The sequence below is a fragment of the Chrysochloris asiatica genome, unplaced genomic scaffold (genome assembly GCF_000296735.1).
Source record: "Chrysochloris asiatica unplaced genomic scaffold, ChrAsi1.0 scaffold00124, whole genome shotgun sequence".
NCBI lineage: Eukaryota > Metazoa > Chordata > Mammalia > Afrosoricida > Chrysochloridae > Chrysochloris > Chrysochloris asiatica.
Window position 1 is genome coordinate 3,294,267 of NW_006408642.1, and position 15,086 is coordinate 3,309,352.

The 15,086-nt window shown below is 47.5% G+C and overlaps 1 protein-coding gene across 1 annotated transcript; it reads left to right on the plus strand.

Annotated features, from left to right (window-relative positions):
• The first annotated feature begins 9,457 nt into the window (after positions 1-9,457).
• On the plus strand, positions 9,458-15,041 carry KLHL40 (kelch-like family member 40). Its single transcript, XM_006868768.1, has 6 exons — positions 9,458-10,699; positions 11,580-11,740; positions 12,003-12,110; positions 12,268-12,453; positions 14,341-14,487; positions 14,864-15,041. Exons 1-6 carry the CDS (start codon positions 9,545-9,547, stop codon positions 14,973-14,975), a joined length of 1,869 nt encoding a protein of 622 aa, XP_006868830.1. The 5' UTR covers positions 9,458-9,544; the 3' UTR covers positions 14,976-15,041.
• The last annotated feature ends 45 nt before the right edge of the window (positions 15,042-15,086 follow it).

Sequence of the window (15,086 nt, forward strand, 5' to 3'; positions counted from 1 at the left end):
GGTGGCAGTTTTTTTCTTTCAGGGTTTTATATATTTCTCCCCATTGCTTTCTTGCCTGCATGGTTTCTGTTGAGAAATCCAAGCTTAATCTCATCTGCTTGCCTTTGTATGTTATATTTCTCTTTTCCCTGGCTGCTTTCAAGATGCTGTCTTTATCTTTGATTTTGTAGAGCTTAATTATGCTATGTCTTGGTGATTGTCTTTTAGGGTCTATCCAATCTGGGGTTCGTTGAGCTTCTTGAATGCTTATCTTTTCACATTTTAGGATGTTAGGAAAATTTTCTTCCAGAACTCTTCAACTATCTCCTCTGTGGGCTTGTGTGTTTGTTCCTGTTCTGGAATGCCAATAATTCTTAAGTTATTCCTCTTCATGTTATCCAACATGAATCTTAGGCCTTCTTCAGATTTCTTTATCCTTTTGTTCTTCTATCATAGTAGTGTTAAGAGATTTATTTTCTAGCTCACTAGTTCTGGCTTCTAGCTCTTCAATTCTACTCCTTTGCCCTTTCAGTATATTGTCCATTTCTGATATTCTGTTATTAATCGTTTGGACCTCTTTCTGTAGATTTTGAATTGTTTCCAATGCTGTATCTATCTTATTTGATTGTTCCTGTAGCACTTCCTGACTTCTTCCTTATTTGTCTCAACTCCATTGTATAGTGTTTTGACACATTTTATAATCATTTTTCTGAATTCCTTCTCAGGCATTTCTAAAGCCTGCCCATCTTCTAGTATGGAGTGTAGGTCTACTTCCAGCTCATTTGCCTCAGTCACTTTATTTCGTTTCTGGACATGTGCAGATATGGTCATCTGCTTCTGTTTTTTAGGCATATTTAGGGGTTATCTGTGGCCTTAATACTTAGATGGGTGTGTATTTTGGTATTTTTTATGCTTTCTGATTGCCTCCGGGTAAATGTGATCAGGAAATGGGCTTCCCTTTTCATTCTTCTTCCTGAGAAACTTAGGATTTAATTTTCAGCTGATTTCCTTTTTTGTCTGCTTGTCCCGCTCCACAATCCCCGTTCAGGCCTTGTTTCTAGTTGGAAACAGTTAAGGTCCGCTGTGACCGTTTGGTTTTAATTGGAAACTGTCTTTTTAAATTTCGAGGAGATCTGTGAGCATGCATGGTAGAACCCTCCGAGGGTGGGGCTGGGGTACCCACTAGCTCAGGCACCCCTATAGTCACCTGAATGGAGGTGCACAGACAGCAAGAGACCAATAAACAGCTACCAAAAGAGAAGAATGTCCACACCTTTGTCTCAGCGGTGCTGCCAGGCATCTGTGGCCGCTCCGATCCTTCCCTCACTTGGTCTCACCCAAGATGGTGGCTCCTGGAGCAGCCGAGCTTCCTGAACTAGAAAGCAATGGATTTCTTGCTTCTGCCACAAATTCCCCAGCTGTAAGCCTTCCAACCTTCTAAATATTCCTTTATATGTGGTTCAGAGTTCTGGGACTATCCCCTGAGCCTGCTTGGTCGGGTATTCCGTGTTGTTGTTGGCAGAGCTCCTTTACTGCATGTCCACCCGATCTGCCAGCTTGTTTGTTCCTCTAAAAGTGGTATTTAAAATTAAAAGTTTAATTTTTTTTTGATTTTTACATGATCATGATTAGTAGATAGAAGTGTAGTTGAAGCTTTTGTTCATCTTATATTCTTCAGCCTTGCTGAGGTTTCCCCACCCTTTCTTTAGTAGATATTTTTTGCCATCTTCACAATTCAAATCCATCCCATTGGGGGGGTCTTCTTTTTTGCTGTCCCTCTACTTTACCAAGAATGATGTTCAAGACAGATATTTTCATTGAATGCAGAACTGGTGGTTGACAGTTTTTTAGTACCTGAAAAATGGGTGTCTCTTCCTCTGAGCTCCTGTCACCTCTTTCTGGTGAAATATGCTGTTGTTTAAATTGGTGGTGGTGTGAGGTCCCCAAAGATTTTTCTAGGCTATGATCTTTATGGGAGGAGAAGGCCAAGTCTTTAATCCATGGAGTCAACAGATGGGTTTGAAACTCCACATTTTTCATTAGTAGCCAAGTACTTAACCATTGTGTCTCTAAGATCATAGGGAAAGAGAACTTGGAATTGATTCAAAAATAGAATACAGTAAAGGGAAAATTAACGTTCTGTCAAGTCAGCTGTGACTCATAGCGACCCTACGCAAGACAGAATGAAACACTGCCCATTCCTGCGCCATACTCACAATGGCTGTTAAGTTTAAGCCCATTGTCACAGCCACTATGTCAATTCATCTTGTTCGGTGTCTTCCTCTTTTCTTCGGATCCTCTACTTTACCAAGACTGATGTTCTCTTCGAGGATCTGGTCCCTCCTGATAAGATGGCCAAAGTACGTGAGACAAAATCTTTCCATCTTTGTTTCTAAGGAGCATTTTAGCGGTATGTTCCAACACAGATTTGTTTGTTCTTCAAGCAGTCCGTGGTATTTGCAATATTCTTCCCCAATACTATAATCTAAATCCATTAGTTTTATGGTATTCCTTATTCATTGTCCAGCTCTCACATGCACTTAAAATATGATGTCTTGGGTCTTCAAGTGACCTTTTACTCTTGGACTGGCACAGTGGTAGCAGCAATGGACTCAAGGATGGAGCAGGATTGGGCAGTGTTTAGTTCTCTTGTGCTTAGGGTCGTTATGCGTTGATACTAACTCAATGGCACCTAACAACACCAAAGAAGTTTTCATAATTTTGCGCCCATCTGATTTTTTGACTGCTGCTTCCATGAGTACTTACTGTGAATACAAATAAAATGCAATCTTTGATAACTTCAGTCTCTTCTCCATTTACCATGATGTTTATTGGTCCAGTTGTGAGGATTTTTGTTTTCTTTGTATTGATTTGGAATCATTCTGAACACTATATTCTTTGCTCTTTGTCAGCAAGTGCTTCAAGTCCTGTTGGCTTTCAGCAAGCAAAGTTGTGTCATCTGCACATCACAGGTTGTTAATGAGCCTTCCTCCAATCCTGATGCTATGTTCTTCATATAGTCCAATTTCTCATATTATTTCCTCAGCATGCAGATTTAATAAGTCTGGTGAAAGGATACAACCTAACACACAGCTTTCCTGATTTTAAAACATGTAGTATTCCTTTGTTCTGTTTAAATGACTGCCTCTTTCTTATTCTAGGTACAGTTTCCGTATAAGCACAATTAAGTGTCTGGAATTCCCATTATTTGCGATGTTAATTCATAGCGTATTACTGTGCACACAGTCACATACTGTATGTAAAACACATGTAAATGTATTTCTGGTCTTCTCTGCTTTAAGCCAAATCCACTTGATGTCAGCAATAATATCCCTCACTACACATTCTCTTCTGAGTCTGGTTTTGATTTTTGGCAGTTCCCTCTCAATGTACTGCTGCAATCATTTTTAAATTACCTTCAGCAAAATTGTACATGCATGTGATATTAATAATGTTTGATTATTTTTGCATTCTGCAGTTTCTTTGGAATGGGCACAATATGAATCTCTTCCAGTCAGTTGAATAGTCTTCCAGATTTCTTGACATAAACAATTGCTTTCAGTACTGCATCAGTTTGTTGAAATTTTTCCATTGGTTTTCTGTCAGTTCCTGAGCCCTTGTTTTTCAATTTCACTAATGCCTTCAGTGTAGCTTGGCCTTTTTCCTTCAGTAGCATAGGTTCTTGATTATATGTAACCTCCTGAAATGGATGAATGTTGGCCAATTCCTTTTGGTACAATGCCTCTATGCATTCCTACTATCTTCTTTCAATGCTTCCTGCATTGCTCAACATTTGCCCTTCACTATTTCAAGCCAAAGCTTGAATTTTTCTTCAGTTTTTTTCAGCTTGAGAACTGCTGTGTGTGTTCTCTCCTTTTAGTTTTCTAGTTCCAGGTCTTTGCACATTTCATTATAATACTTGACTTTGTCTTCTCAAGCTGACCTTTGATTTTTCTGTTCAGTTCTTTTACTTCTCATTTCTCCTATTGGCTTTAGCCTCTCTATGTTCAAAAGCAAGTTTCAGAGGCTCTTCTGACACCCATGGTGGTTTTTTCTTTCTTGTCTTTTTTTAATGACCTTTTGCTTTCTTTATGTATGATATCCTTTGTGTTGATAATGTATTATTTCCTTCTGTTTTCAAGATTTTGAAAAAATTGTCTTTAGCTTTCAGAAATTCAATTATGTTGTGCCTTAGAATTGATTTTTTTGGGTTTATCCTGTTTGGATCTCATTCAACTTCTTGAATCTGTAGGTTTGTATCTTTCACCAAATTTGGGACATTTTCAGCTATTACTTCTTCAATGATTCTTTTAGCTCATTCTGGAACTCCAGTGATAAGAACGTTAGCTCTATTGTTATCCTATGGCTCCTTGGAGCTTCCCCCATGTCCCTACCAGAGTGTATTTTTCTTCTACTGTGCAGAATGGAGGAATTTTGATTTGTCTCCTGCTCACTATCATCAGTGAGGTTTTGTTACTGTATTTTTGCAGTTCTGTTATTTCCATTTGGTTCTTTTTAATGGCTTCTATAAGGAGCTTTCAAAAAGTACAAGGAAAACTCCATTTTTCCATGTACTTTTTGAAGTGCCCTCATAGTTCTTTGCTAATATTTTCTACGTTATGTTTCAAGAGAATTTGTAACTGATTATGGAAGCATTTTTATGGTTGCTACTTTAAAGTTGTTACCAGATAATTACATCTGATTAATCTTGGTGTTGGCATCATCAGTTGGTTATCTTTCCCCATTCAAGTTTTGATTTTACTGGTTTTTCATGTGTACTTTTTAACTGTATAGTAGACCTTCTTCCCAGTTAAATAGTTTAGAAAGCAGTGGCCCTGGTGAGGTTTAGCATTAGCCTACTTTTATGGACTGTTGTTTCAATGGCAATTTAATTTTCAGTCTTTGCAGTGTTTTCATCTGCTTGGTTTACCTGGTGCTGCTGGGGCTCCCACTGGTCCCTGAAGGCACTACTTGAGGGTGTTACCAAGCCAGGGCAAGCCATCGAATGTTCTTCGGTGGGGAAGGAGACTCTCAGATCTGTCATGGGAGAACATGTCCCTTAGTCACTAATTCTTAGCAGGGATCCCAATTCATTCCCTTTACTTGTATTGCTGGACTTGCCTGGTGACATCAGCAAGACTCCCACTCTATCCACAGAGTAAACAGCGGACCCTAGAAGTCCCAACAGTGCTGTTCTCCAGCCAAAACATAGATTCTGTATGCTTCTGATTCCTCTTCTGAATAAGTTTGGGGTGACTGAAAAATGAATGATGCTCAGTCAGTCTGTACACCCATCTTCAAGAGAAGCTGGGGAAACAAGTTCTGGTTTCTGCCTGGGAGAAATGGGACAACTGGTGTGGAAGCAGCCCCAAACATGTTAAGTGCCATCGAGTCAGTTCTGACTCACAGCTGCCCTGTACAGGGTTTCTGAGGAGCGGCTTCTGAGTCCAGTGCATTGACCCACAGCACCGGACACCAGGACTCCCATTTGGGAGATGTAGGAGGTGTCTAAGTGTGACAAAGGTCTTCCATATATGGACATATAGTAGAGTTACTTTAGTAAATATTCAAGAGCCAAGTCATATTCCAGAACCTGTATCTCTGCTAGTATGCTGGTTCTCCACCAAAGTAGGGTCTGCTCTATGCAGTGACGAATGTGGACTCGGTTAGGTGTTTTGACAGATTATCAAGGTGTTTCCTGAGCCTGGCAATGTGAGTGTAGGCTGTCTCTAAAACTTCACATGGTATTTCTCTTAAATGATTCTTTCAATGTGGTAAGTCTCCTGTTGAAGGTAGAAACTATCAGTGAAGAACATGAGTAGACTATACTTATGGATGTAGTAGCTCCAAATACCAACAGAGAGAGAATGAGTCTTCACATCAAGTATCAATGCTATCCCCTCTGTATACAGGGTAGATAGGGACGGGCAACTTAGACATTGGCTACCTAAAATGAGGGGGCAATAAAGGCACAAAGTGACTGACTTACAAGTTTGCAAGAGGGAGTTTAGTTTAAGAGTGAGAGAAAAGAAAGGAAAAAAAAAGAAAGCTCACAAGCATGTGAAGCACTGCAGGGTCTGATATCCATAAAATAATATTTGGGCTTTTTTACTGGAAAGGAGGGAGTGACGAAGAAAGGGAAAGAGGGAAGGAGGTAGGGAGGAAGGAAGAGAAAAAAGGAGAGAGAAAGGCAGGGAGAAAGGGTACTTGCAACAAATAAAGACTCATGTTCCTTTAGTATTGGGGAAAAAGAGAACGTAAGTAGATGACCTGGATGAAGCTTAAATACTTAAGCTGAGTGAAATAAGCCAGACCAAAAAAAAAAAAAAAAAGAGAGAGAAGCGTACATACTATATGTTTCTGTTTATATAAAGCTCTAGAAATGCAAATAGATTGTACTGACTGACTGCCTCGGATGAAGAGGGCATGGCACAAGGGATGTGGGGAAGGATTAAAAAAGAGCACCAGGAAACTTTTGTGTGTCATGGATATATCCCCCATCTTGATTTGGGTCGTGGCTTCATTGTTGCATACGTGTCAAAGCTTACCAAACTACATTATAAATACATGCAACTTACTGCATGCCAACTGTACCTAAATAAAGCTGGATCATGAAAATAGGAAACTGGAGGATTGCTGCAGTTAGATTGTGGTCTTGATGAAGAATATTGAATATTCTGTGAACTGCCAGAAAAATGAACAAATCAGCCTTAAAAAGAAATACTATCAGTATGTTCCTTAGAAAAAAAGATGGTGAGATTTTGTCTCACTTTGGACACAGTATGAGAGACCAATCACTGGAGAGGCACAGCCTGGTTGGTAAAGTAGAGTCAACAATGAAAAAGGGAGAGCCTCAATGAGATGGATTGATACCCTGGCTACAATGGTCATCCCTCCCATTGTGAGGATGGCACAAGACTGACCAACATTTCATCAGGTTGCTATGAGTCAGAGTGGACTTGACAGCACCTAACAAAAACAACAAAGCAGTTTTTGTTTTTCAAAATCATGATGAGATGAATGTCTATATGCTATTTTCTCAATTCCAGTTGTTTCTCCCCCACCCCCAATAACATGGGGACTATAACATCTATCATAATTTTGGTGTGATGACTGAGTAGGAATTAAAAGGGTGACATCTTCCCTTTGATTCAGCTAAAAGCCTTAGCTTCCTCCTTTCTCCTACTTTCTCATCCAATCCTTTGCCATCTCCCCTGGATGATGTAATAGAGTGGGTGTGGTGGAAAAGAAATCAGCTTCTAATATTCTAGGTGTTTAAAGGCCCCCAGAATTTAAACATTCGAAGGGAATGACATATTCAGGATTCTAATATTCGGGATAACTCGAGAGTAGCTGAAGCCGATGATGAATACATGAAAAGTCATCATTTGATTTTCTCTACTTCCATATATGTTTGAATTTTCCAGAACAAAGGGTGAAGGCAAACACATAACAGTTCCCCATTTCACTCAGGGGAGAAACCACAGTCGTTATACTTCCTCATGATTCCCCGCCCTTCCTCATGATTCCTCTCGGGCATCACTTTCCCCTGCTTACCTCCTTGTCCACTGTTGCAGCTTACTGGGCTCCTTGCAGTTTGGGGAACATGCCAGGCACTCTCCAGCCTCAATTCTTTATACATGCTGTTCCCACTACCTCGAACCTGCTTAAACATGACTTTCTCAGTGAGCCCATCCTGACGATTCCACTTAACACACTTATCATCTTTACCTGTTACTTTCTATGCCCCCTTTCCAGTCTCCATAGTAGTTTTCATCTGACATCCTGTATAATTATTTATTTGTTGCTGTCTCCTCCCATTCCTCAGAGTGCAAGCTCCATGAAGTCAGGAATGCCAGCCTGACTTGTTCACAGCATTTAGAACAGTGCACAGTAGGTTCTCGATGAATGAAGGAGCAACATATAAATATTCTAGTGGCATGCTTGGTAGGGAGCAAGCACTATGGGAGTCATCATAATCTAAAAATACCTCTTTGAGTCATTTGATAAATCTAATTGTTCAGTCAGTACCTTCTGTCCTGCTCTTTGTAAAATGAGAATACGACTGACATTTTGGTTAATTCCTAGGGAGTAACAGGGAGGGAGGGATTTCCATAGTTTTTGGAGGTGGGCAGACCTGGTTGAATTCAAGGACCTGCTGGTTGGGAGAGCTGGAGATGGTCAAAAGGACAGGAAGTAACATTGCTGAAACCACAAAAAGGGAGGTGACTCAGTACTGACCCAGCCCTACCTTCTCCCCCCCACCAGTCCCATTCCTCCAAGTCTGGGGTTATAAACAAGTGACTGAGAGGAATGATGGGCGGGGGCACAGCAGTGCAATCCAGTGCCCCAAGGGATAAATTTAACCCACAGCTGCAGTCTCTGGCACTTAGGGAATGGGTTAATCTTGGTGGCTGAGGCTGATGTGTGTGTAGGGGTGAAGAGGTCAGGAGTCCAGAGCAGGGTGGGCATTGGGACTGGCTGTCCAGGGTCTCAACCAGGACCCCTCAGGCCACAAACAGGGTTCAGGAGACCTGAGCCAAGTACGGCTGTGTACCGTCGGTAGGCTCAGACCACGCCCAGTAGAATAATGAACAGAGACAGTTAAGTCCTGGAATATGAATTTCTTAAGAATGTGACTTTTTAAGTATTAGAATCCAGAACGTCTCTCCCATAGAATGTTAAAACTCTGGGCCTTTAAACACCTAGAATATTAGACTTCTAGATAATTAATTGATTAACAAACACCATAGTGTTATAACCCTAGAAGAGTGGACCTCCAGGAACACAGACCCTCAGAGGTTCTGAACCTCAGCAGACTTGAATGGAGGCTCTTAGAGCCTTCCCAACCCCTCATTATGTATGAAGGTAAAAACCAAGGCTCATCAGAGACACCTGCCCCACCCCAGATCCCACAGGACAGCAGTGACCTTGTTCAGTTAAGTGCTGTGTTGATTTCTTGAGTCCAAAGGAGGACTCAGGAATGGGGCAGAAAGGGCAGTTTCATTTTAAAGGTGGGGCACCCAGGCCCTCACAGGTTGAATGCCATGGCCAACTTCACAGCAGAATCCAGGGGTGGAGGGAGTGGGTGGGATAAACTAGTAAGGAAAGAGACACGTGGGCCGAAAGACACATAAAATCAAGAAACAAAGGAGATCCTGGAGGAAGGGGCTCCAATGCTTCCCCCTCCCCGACTGACGGTCAGAGCTTGCCCAACCAAGGGTATCGCCCACTGAGGAAGCCAGAGCCAAGCCCTGCTGTGCTCCTTTTAGAAATGAGGCAGCGAACCCCTCATCTTCACGGGGGAGGGCCCAAGCGCCCCTCCACTCCCACGCCCTGTCCTATGAGCCCCCGGGACTGAGTCAAGGCTGCTGGGGAAGAGGGCCTTTGCCCAGCTGTCACGTCCACGTCACCTAAGGAGGCCAGGCTACTCGCCTTACAGGGTCTCACCTCTATATATAACTTGGTGAGAACAGCTGCTCAGACTGAATGTGCCCCAGCAGGAGGACAGAGGAGCACCAAACGAAGTCTTTTTTTCCAGTCGCCACACCCTAGGCTACCCACCATGGCGCTGGGCCTGGAGCAGGTCGAGGAGCAGCGCCTGTACCAGCAGACACTCCTGCAAGACGGGCTTAAAGACATGCTGGACCACGGCAAATTCCTGGACTGCGTGGTGCGGGCCGGCGAGCGTGAGTTTCCATGCCACCGCCTGGTGTTGGCTGCCTGCAGCCCCTACTTCCGGGCGCACTTCCTGGCTGAGCCTGAGAGCTCAGGCGAGCTGCGCCTCGAAGAGGTGTCACCCGACGTGGTGGCCCAGGTGCTGCACTACCTGTACACGTCGGAGATCGCGCTGGATGAGGCGAGTGTGCAGGATCTGTTCGCCGCGGCGCACCGCTTCCAGATCCCATCCATTTTCACCATCTGCGTGTCCTTCCTGCAGAAGCGCCTGTGCTTGTCTAACTGTTTGGCTGTCTTCCGCCTGGGCCTCCTGCTCGACTGCGCGCGCCTCGCCGTGGCCGCCCGCGATTTCATCTGCGCGCGCTTCGCGCTCGTGGCGCGCGACGCCGACTTCCTTGGGCTCTCAGCCGACGAACTTATCGCCATCATTTCCAGCGACGGCCTCAACGTGGAGAAGGAGGAGGCGGTATTCGAGGCTGTGATGCGGTGGGCAGGCAGCGGCGACGCTGAAGCGCAGGCGGAGCGTCAGCGCGCGCTGCCCACGGTCTTTGAGAGCGTGCGCTGCCGCCTGCTGCCGCGCTCCTTCCTGGAGAGCCGCGTGGAGCGCCATCCGCTAGTGCGTGCCCAGCCGGAACTGCTGCGCAAGGTGCAAATGGTAAAGGATGCGCACGAGGGCCGTATTACCGTGCTGCGCAAGAAGAAGAAAGAGAAAGCGGCAGCCGGGGCCAAGGCGACTGACAAGGGCTCAGCCAAGGCAGAGAAGGAGGAGGAGGAGGAGGAAGGCGAACGTGTGCTACCTGGGATCCTCAACGACACTCTGCGCTTCGGCATGTTCTTGCAGGACCTCATCTTCATGATCAGCGAGGAAGGCGCCGTGGCCTATGACCCAGCTGCCAATGAATGCTACTGTGCCTCTCTCTCCACCCAGATCCCCAAGAACCACGTCAGTATCGTCACCAAGGAAAACCAGGTCTTTGTGGCTGGCGGCCTCTTCTACAACGAGGACAACCAAGAGGACCCAATGAGCGCTTACTTTCTGCAGGTGCTTGGCAGTCCAAGATCTGGGCACTGGGGGCGGCCTTGTTTGTGTGTGGGGGGGGTGGGGGGCGTGGCAAGAGAGGACTTCATCTACTTGTAGGGAATGTCACTTGGTCTAGGATAAGATGTAGTCTAGGGAGACTTGCCTGAAATGCCTGGGTTTCGGGAGGTTGTTAACTGCTGGCAGGTGTGTCTAGTTCGAGGCCCTAGCCGTGCACCTGAGTTGAAGCAGGCTCAATGAGAAGGAGGAGCCATGCCCGTGCAGGGGGCTCAGGCAGAGGTCTCTGCATGAGATCCAAGGGGACCGTTCTGTGTAGTCCTCCCATTGTACGGATGGGGAAACTAAGGACTGGTAGAGGGCCCAGTTCAAGTAGGGGTGTGACTAGGAGATCTTAGAGAGCAGGGACAGTTTCCTGGAGACGAGTTTGACCCTTGCCAGTAGCTTGGAATTTTAAGGCATGGAGAGATTGGTGGTATTTTGGGGGGCTGGTAAGGGAAGATGGTGTGAGCAAGTGACAGACAGCAAAGGATAGTCTGGAGAATGAGGTGCTTAGTGAGGCCTGAACAAGTGTTAGAGGGATGAGGGGCAGCTCAGTGGGCCCCAGAACCCCGTCCTCAGCTCCACATTGTTGGGAGCCCCCAACAAAAATGACGACCTTTGGTTTGGGCACCTTTGGTTTGCTGTGGTACCTCAACAAACCCACAGGAGACCTCACCTGTTCTCAGCATGGCGAGAGGAAAGGACACCAATTAGGGGGGCGTGTCTCCAGACTGCACTGGCTCTTCAAGGGGCCCTGGGCTCCTCAGTGACCAGGGTGGCTGGTGGAGGTGGGCTGGAGTGGTGGGGGCAGTAGCTGATTTTGAACATCCTGCCTGGCCCACAGTTTGACCACTTGGATTCGGAGTGGTTGGGGATGCCACCACTGCCCTCACCGCGCTGTCTCTTTGGCCTGGGAGAGGCTCTCAACTCCATCTATGTGGTTGGTGGCCGAGAGCTAAAGGATGGGGAGCTGAGCCTGGACTCGGTCATGTGCTACGACAGGCTGTGAGTGTGGGTGGGGCTGTGCTGCCCTTGAACACAAGAGCCGAGAGGGTGGGAGCTGGTCCTAGACTGTGGGGTTAGGAGCTAGGACCCTGGGTGGTGGGGTGGGAGTGAAAATGAAAGGTCCGGAGATTTCCCGTAACGTACTGGATGCCTCTGGAATATGTGTTGGATGTGTGACTGAATGGAGAGACAGGCTCTGACTGCATGGTCTAAACCCTGTGCATAGCCCGAGCAGAGTGCTGACTCCAACTATCTTCTCCAGGTCATTCAAATGGGGTGAATCAGACCCGCTGCCTTACGCCGTGTACGGCCACTCGGTGCTGTCTCATATGGACCTTGTTTATGTCATTGGTGGCAAAGGCAGTGACAGGTGAGTCTTGGGCCTGGAATGAGGTCCTGGCAGCCAAAGTGAAGGTTAGATCAGAAACAATCTCCCTGAGGTTGCTCAGGGAGGCTGGCAGGGGGACTCCCGGGTTCTGTTCCGCTTCCATCCATTCACTCACTGCCAACGCTCTCACCTTCCACAGGAAGTGCCTGAACAAGATGTGTGTCTATGACCCTAAGAAGTTCGAGTGGAAGGAGCTAGCACCCATGCAGACTGCCCGCTCTCTCTTCGGGGCCACGGTCCATGATGGTCGCATTTTTGTAGCTGCTGGGGTCACAGATACTGGGCTAACCAGTTCTGTTGAAGTGTACAGCATCGCAGACAACAAGTATGACCACTGTCCCATCCACCACTCTAGAGAGGCAGGACCACCTGTATTGTATGGCTCTGGGCCTGTACCTACCCTCTGGGTCTGCCCAGGTGGGAGTTATAGCCCCCATCTTGGGATTCAGCTGTAGAGCTTTAAGTCCCTCATCTCTGGCTAACAGTGAGACAGGGAAGCGAATTTCCTCAGAGGTGGGGCAAAGGCCATGGTCCCTGTGGCCTGCTAGAGAAAGCCCCTGGTGGGGGGTCAGGGGATATCAACTTTCTCATTCAGGGACAAGACTTGGGTATGGGCCTGGGGCTCAGGGCAGTGCTGAGCAAGACAGAAGCTGCCCTTCCCTGGGGAGCAGGTAAGAGAAGACCAAGTAGGCTCAGCCAGCAACAGGGCTGGGGGCATAAGATGCCCCAGGCAAAGAAAAATTGGTGTCAAAGTAGTCAGGAGAGAAAAAACAGCGCCCATCGGAGGAAGGGGCATTGCTGGGGTTGGATGGAGTGTGACAGATGAAGAGAGCTGGAATTGGTGGGCAGTGGGATGGCCAGGTGACCAGCAGGTCTGAGGGATTATGCTGAGGTATGGAAATGCCTGCATGCCAGCTGAGTTAGAGAACAGATTAGAGACTGAAGGATAATGCACTGGACTGTGAGGTCAGTGTGAACCACAAGGTTGGAAGTTCAAACTCACCAGCCGCTCCTCGGAAATCCTATGCAGGGTCGCTATGAGTTGGGACTGACTGGATGGCACTTAACCACAGTGACACCAGGAGGCAGGGCAGCCAGGTGGGTGGCTTGGGCAAGAGGTGATGGGAGCCTAGAGCTAGCAGTACAGTGGGGATGGGGCAGAGGAGACAGTTTGGTGGGCTGGGACTTTTCACACTGTAATGTGCATCTGAGTCTCCAGAGGGAGGAGGAGCTTGTTAAAGTGCGGATTCTGAATCAGCAGGTGTGGGGTGAGGCCTGAGAGTCTGTCTTTTCTAACAGCCCTTCTGGTGTTGCTGGTGCGGTTGCTCCCCAGAACACATGGGGTACTGAGAGTTTAGGAGGAAGATGAAATAGGACTTGTTGAGTGATTAGATGTCGGGGTGAGAGACAGGGAGAAGTGGATACTTCCGAGTGAGGGTCAGGGAGCCATTTATTGCAGAACCACTGAGGTTAGGAAAAGCGAGGGTCCACTTAGGACATGTGGGATCAACGTGCTGAGGGTGGGATGTCCAGGAAAAGCCCACTGTGGCAGAAAGGTCTGCAGCCCAGGAGAGAGGGCCGAGCTGGCAGGGTGTAATCTGGGGGTGGACAGCACACAGAGGGGACAGACTCACTCAGGAGAAGCTGAGGCCCAGCCCTGAGGGACAGAGGCCGATTTGCTATCCAGGGAGGAGTCTGAGAAGGTGTGGATGGAGGCAGGACATGTGTTGAGATGTGGGGAGGCCTACAATGACTGTGGAGTTCCGGGAGAGCAATTTGGGAAGGTGGGGATGGATGAGGTCCACTACAGGAAGGAGGGGAGATTTTGGCTAAAAGAGTAAAGACACCTTGAGAACAACTGGGCTGTAAAGGAAGAAGAGGACTTCAGTGATCCCCGAGGGTGGTGAGTTAGTGAAGGAAGAAGAGGGGCACTAGAGGGATCCACAGTGGACTTCCTGGGCAGTTGGGATGGAATGAAGACAGGAGGGAGAGGGCAGGGGAACAAAGAGGTTGGGATGCTAGGAGGCCCAGGCAGGAGCAGCATGCAGGCGTTCCTGAGAGGCTGCGAAATGAGGTTGTGTTGGAAGTTGGGGGGAGAGAGATTGAAATTTCAGAGGAATGCAGTGGAACTGCAAGGCAAGTCACTGGGCTTAGGGTCACCCACAGTCGCCTGGGTGATGCACTTCCTCACTCTCCCCTTTCTTCTCCCCAGGTGGGCACCCTTTGAGGCCTTCCCACAGGAGCGTAGCTCCCTCAGCCTCATCAGCCTGGTGGGCACGCTCTATGCCCTGGGTGGCTTTGCCACACTGGAGACTGAGTCTGGGGAGCTGGTCCCTACAGAGCTCAATGACATCTGGAGGTGAGTCAAGCCTCAGGGAGGCAACAGGGCATTGTGAGACAGGCCAATGCCCACAGCCCAGGTGCTGTGGCTGGGCAGGCACTTGGCAGATTCGTTGGAGGACAAAGCGGACCCCTCCTACTATGGGGAGGGGCAGCAGGCACCCACCACTCAGCCCTTTCTCTTGAGTCTGTCTGGAAAGTTTGGGTTTGCACATGCGGCACCTCATCTCACTGAGGAGCATCAACAGTATCACAGGAGCTGACCCCAAGCTTAGGGAACAGACCCACAAGAGCAGACCTTTTGGGGTTGTACCCAACCACCCCTTCCCTGACACGTCCCACCCTGGACTCAGCTGACTTAACTCTCCATCTCCCTACCATCTCCCCACCCCCAGGTATAACGAAGAGGAAAAAAAGTGGGAGGGAGTCCTGAGAGAGATCGCCTATGCGGCCGGGGCCACCTTCCTACCTGTTCGGCTCAACGTGTTGCGCCTGACCAAGATGTGACCTGCGCGGGGTGCCCAACACAAGCACCTTTCCATCCTGTAGCCACACAAGCCTGGCTTTGAGGGGTAGGTGGGGGCTGGGGGTGGGGGCCCACCTGCATTTCTTCATGGT

Bases quoted from the DNA above. Each gene is read 5' to 3' on its own strand.
- KLHL40 (XM_006868768.1), top strand. From the start codon at position 9,545: ATGGCGCTGGGCCTGGAGCAGGTCGAGGAGCAGCGCCTGTACCAGCAG. The intron at 10,700-11,579 runs GTGCTTGGCAGT...CCTGGCCCACAG, and splicing joins TGAGCGCTTACTTTCTGCAG to TTTGACCACTTGGATTCGGA. The intron at 12,111-12,267 runs GTGAGTCTTGGG...CACCTTCCACAG, and splicing joins GGTGGCAAAGGCAGTGACAG to GAAGTGCCTGAACAAGATGT.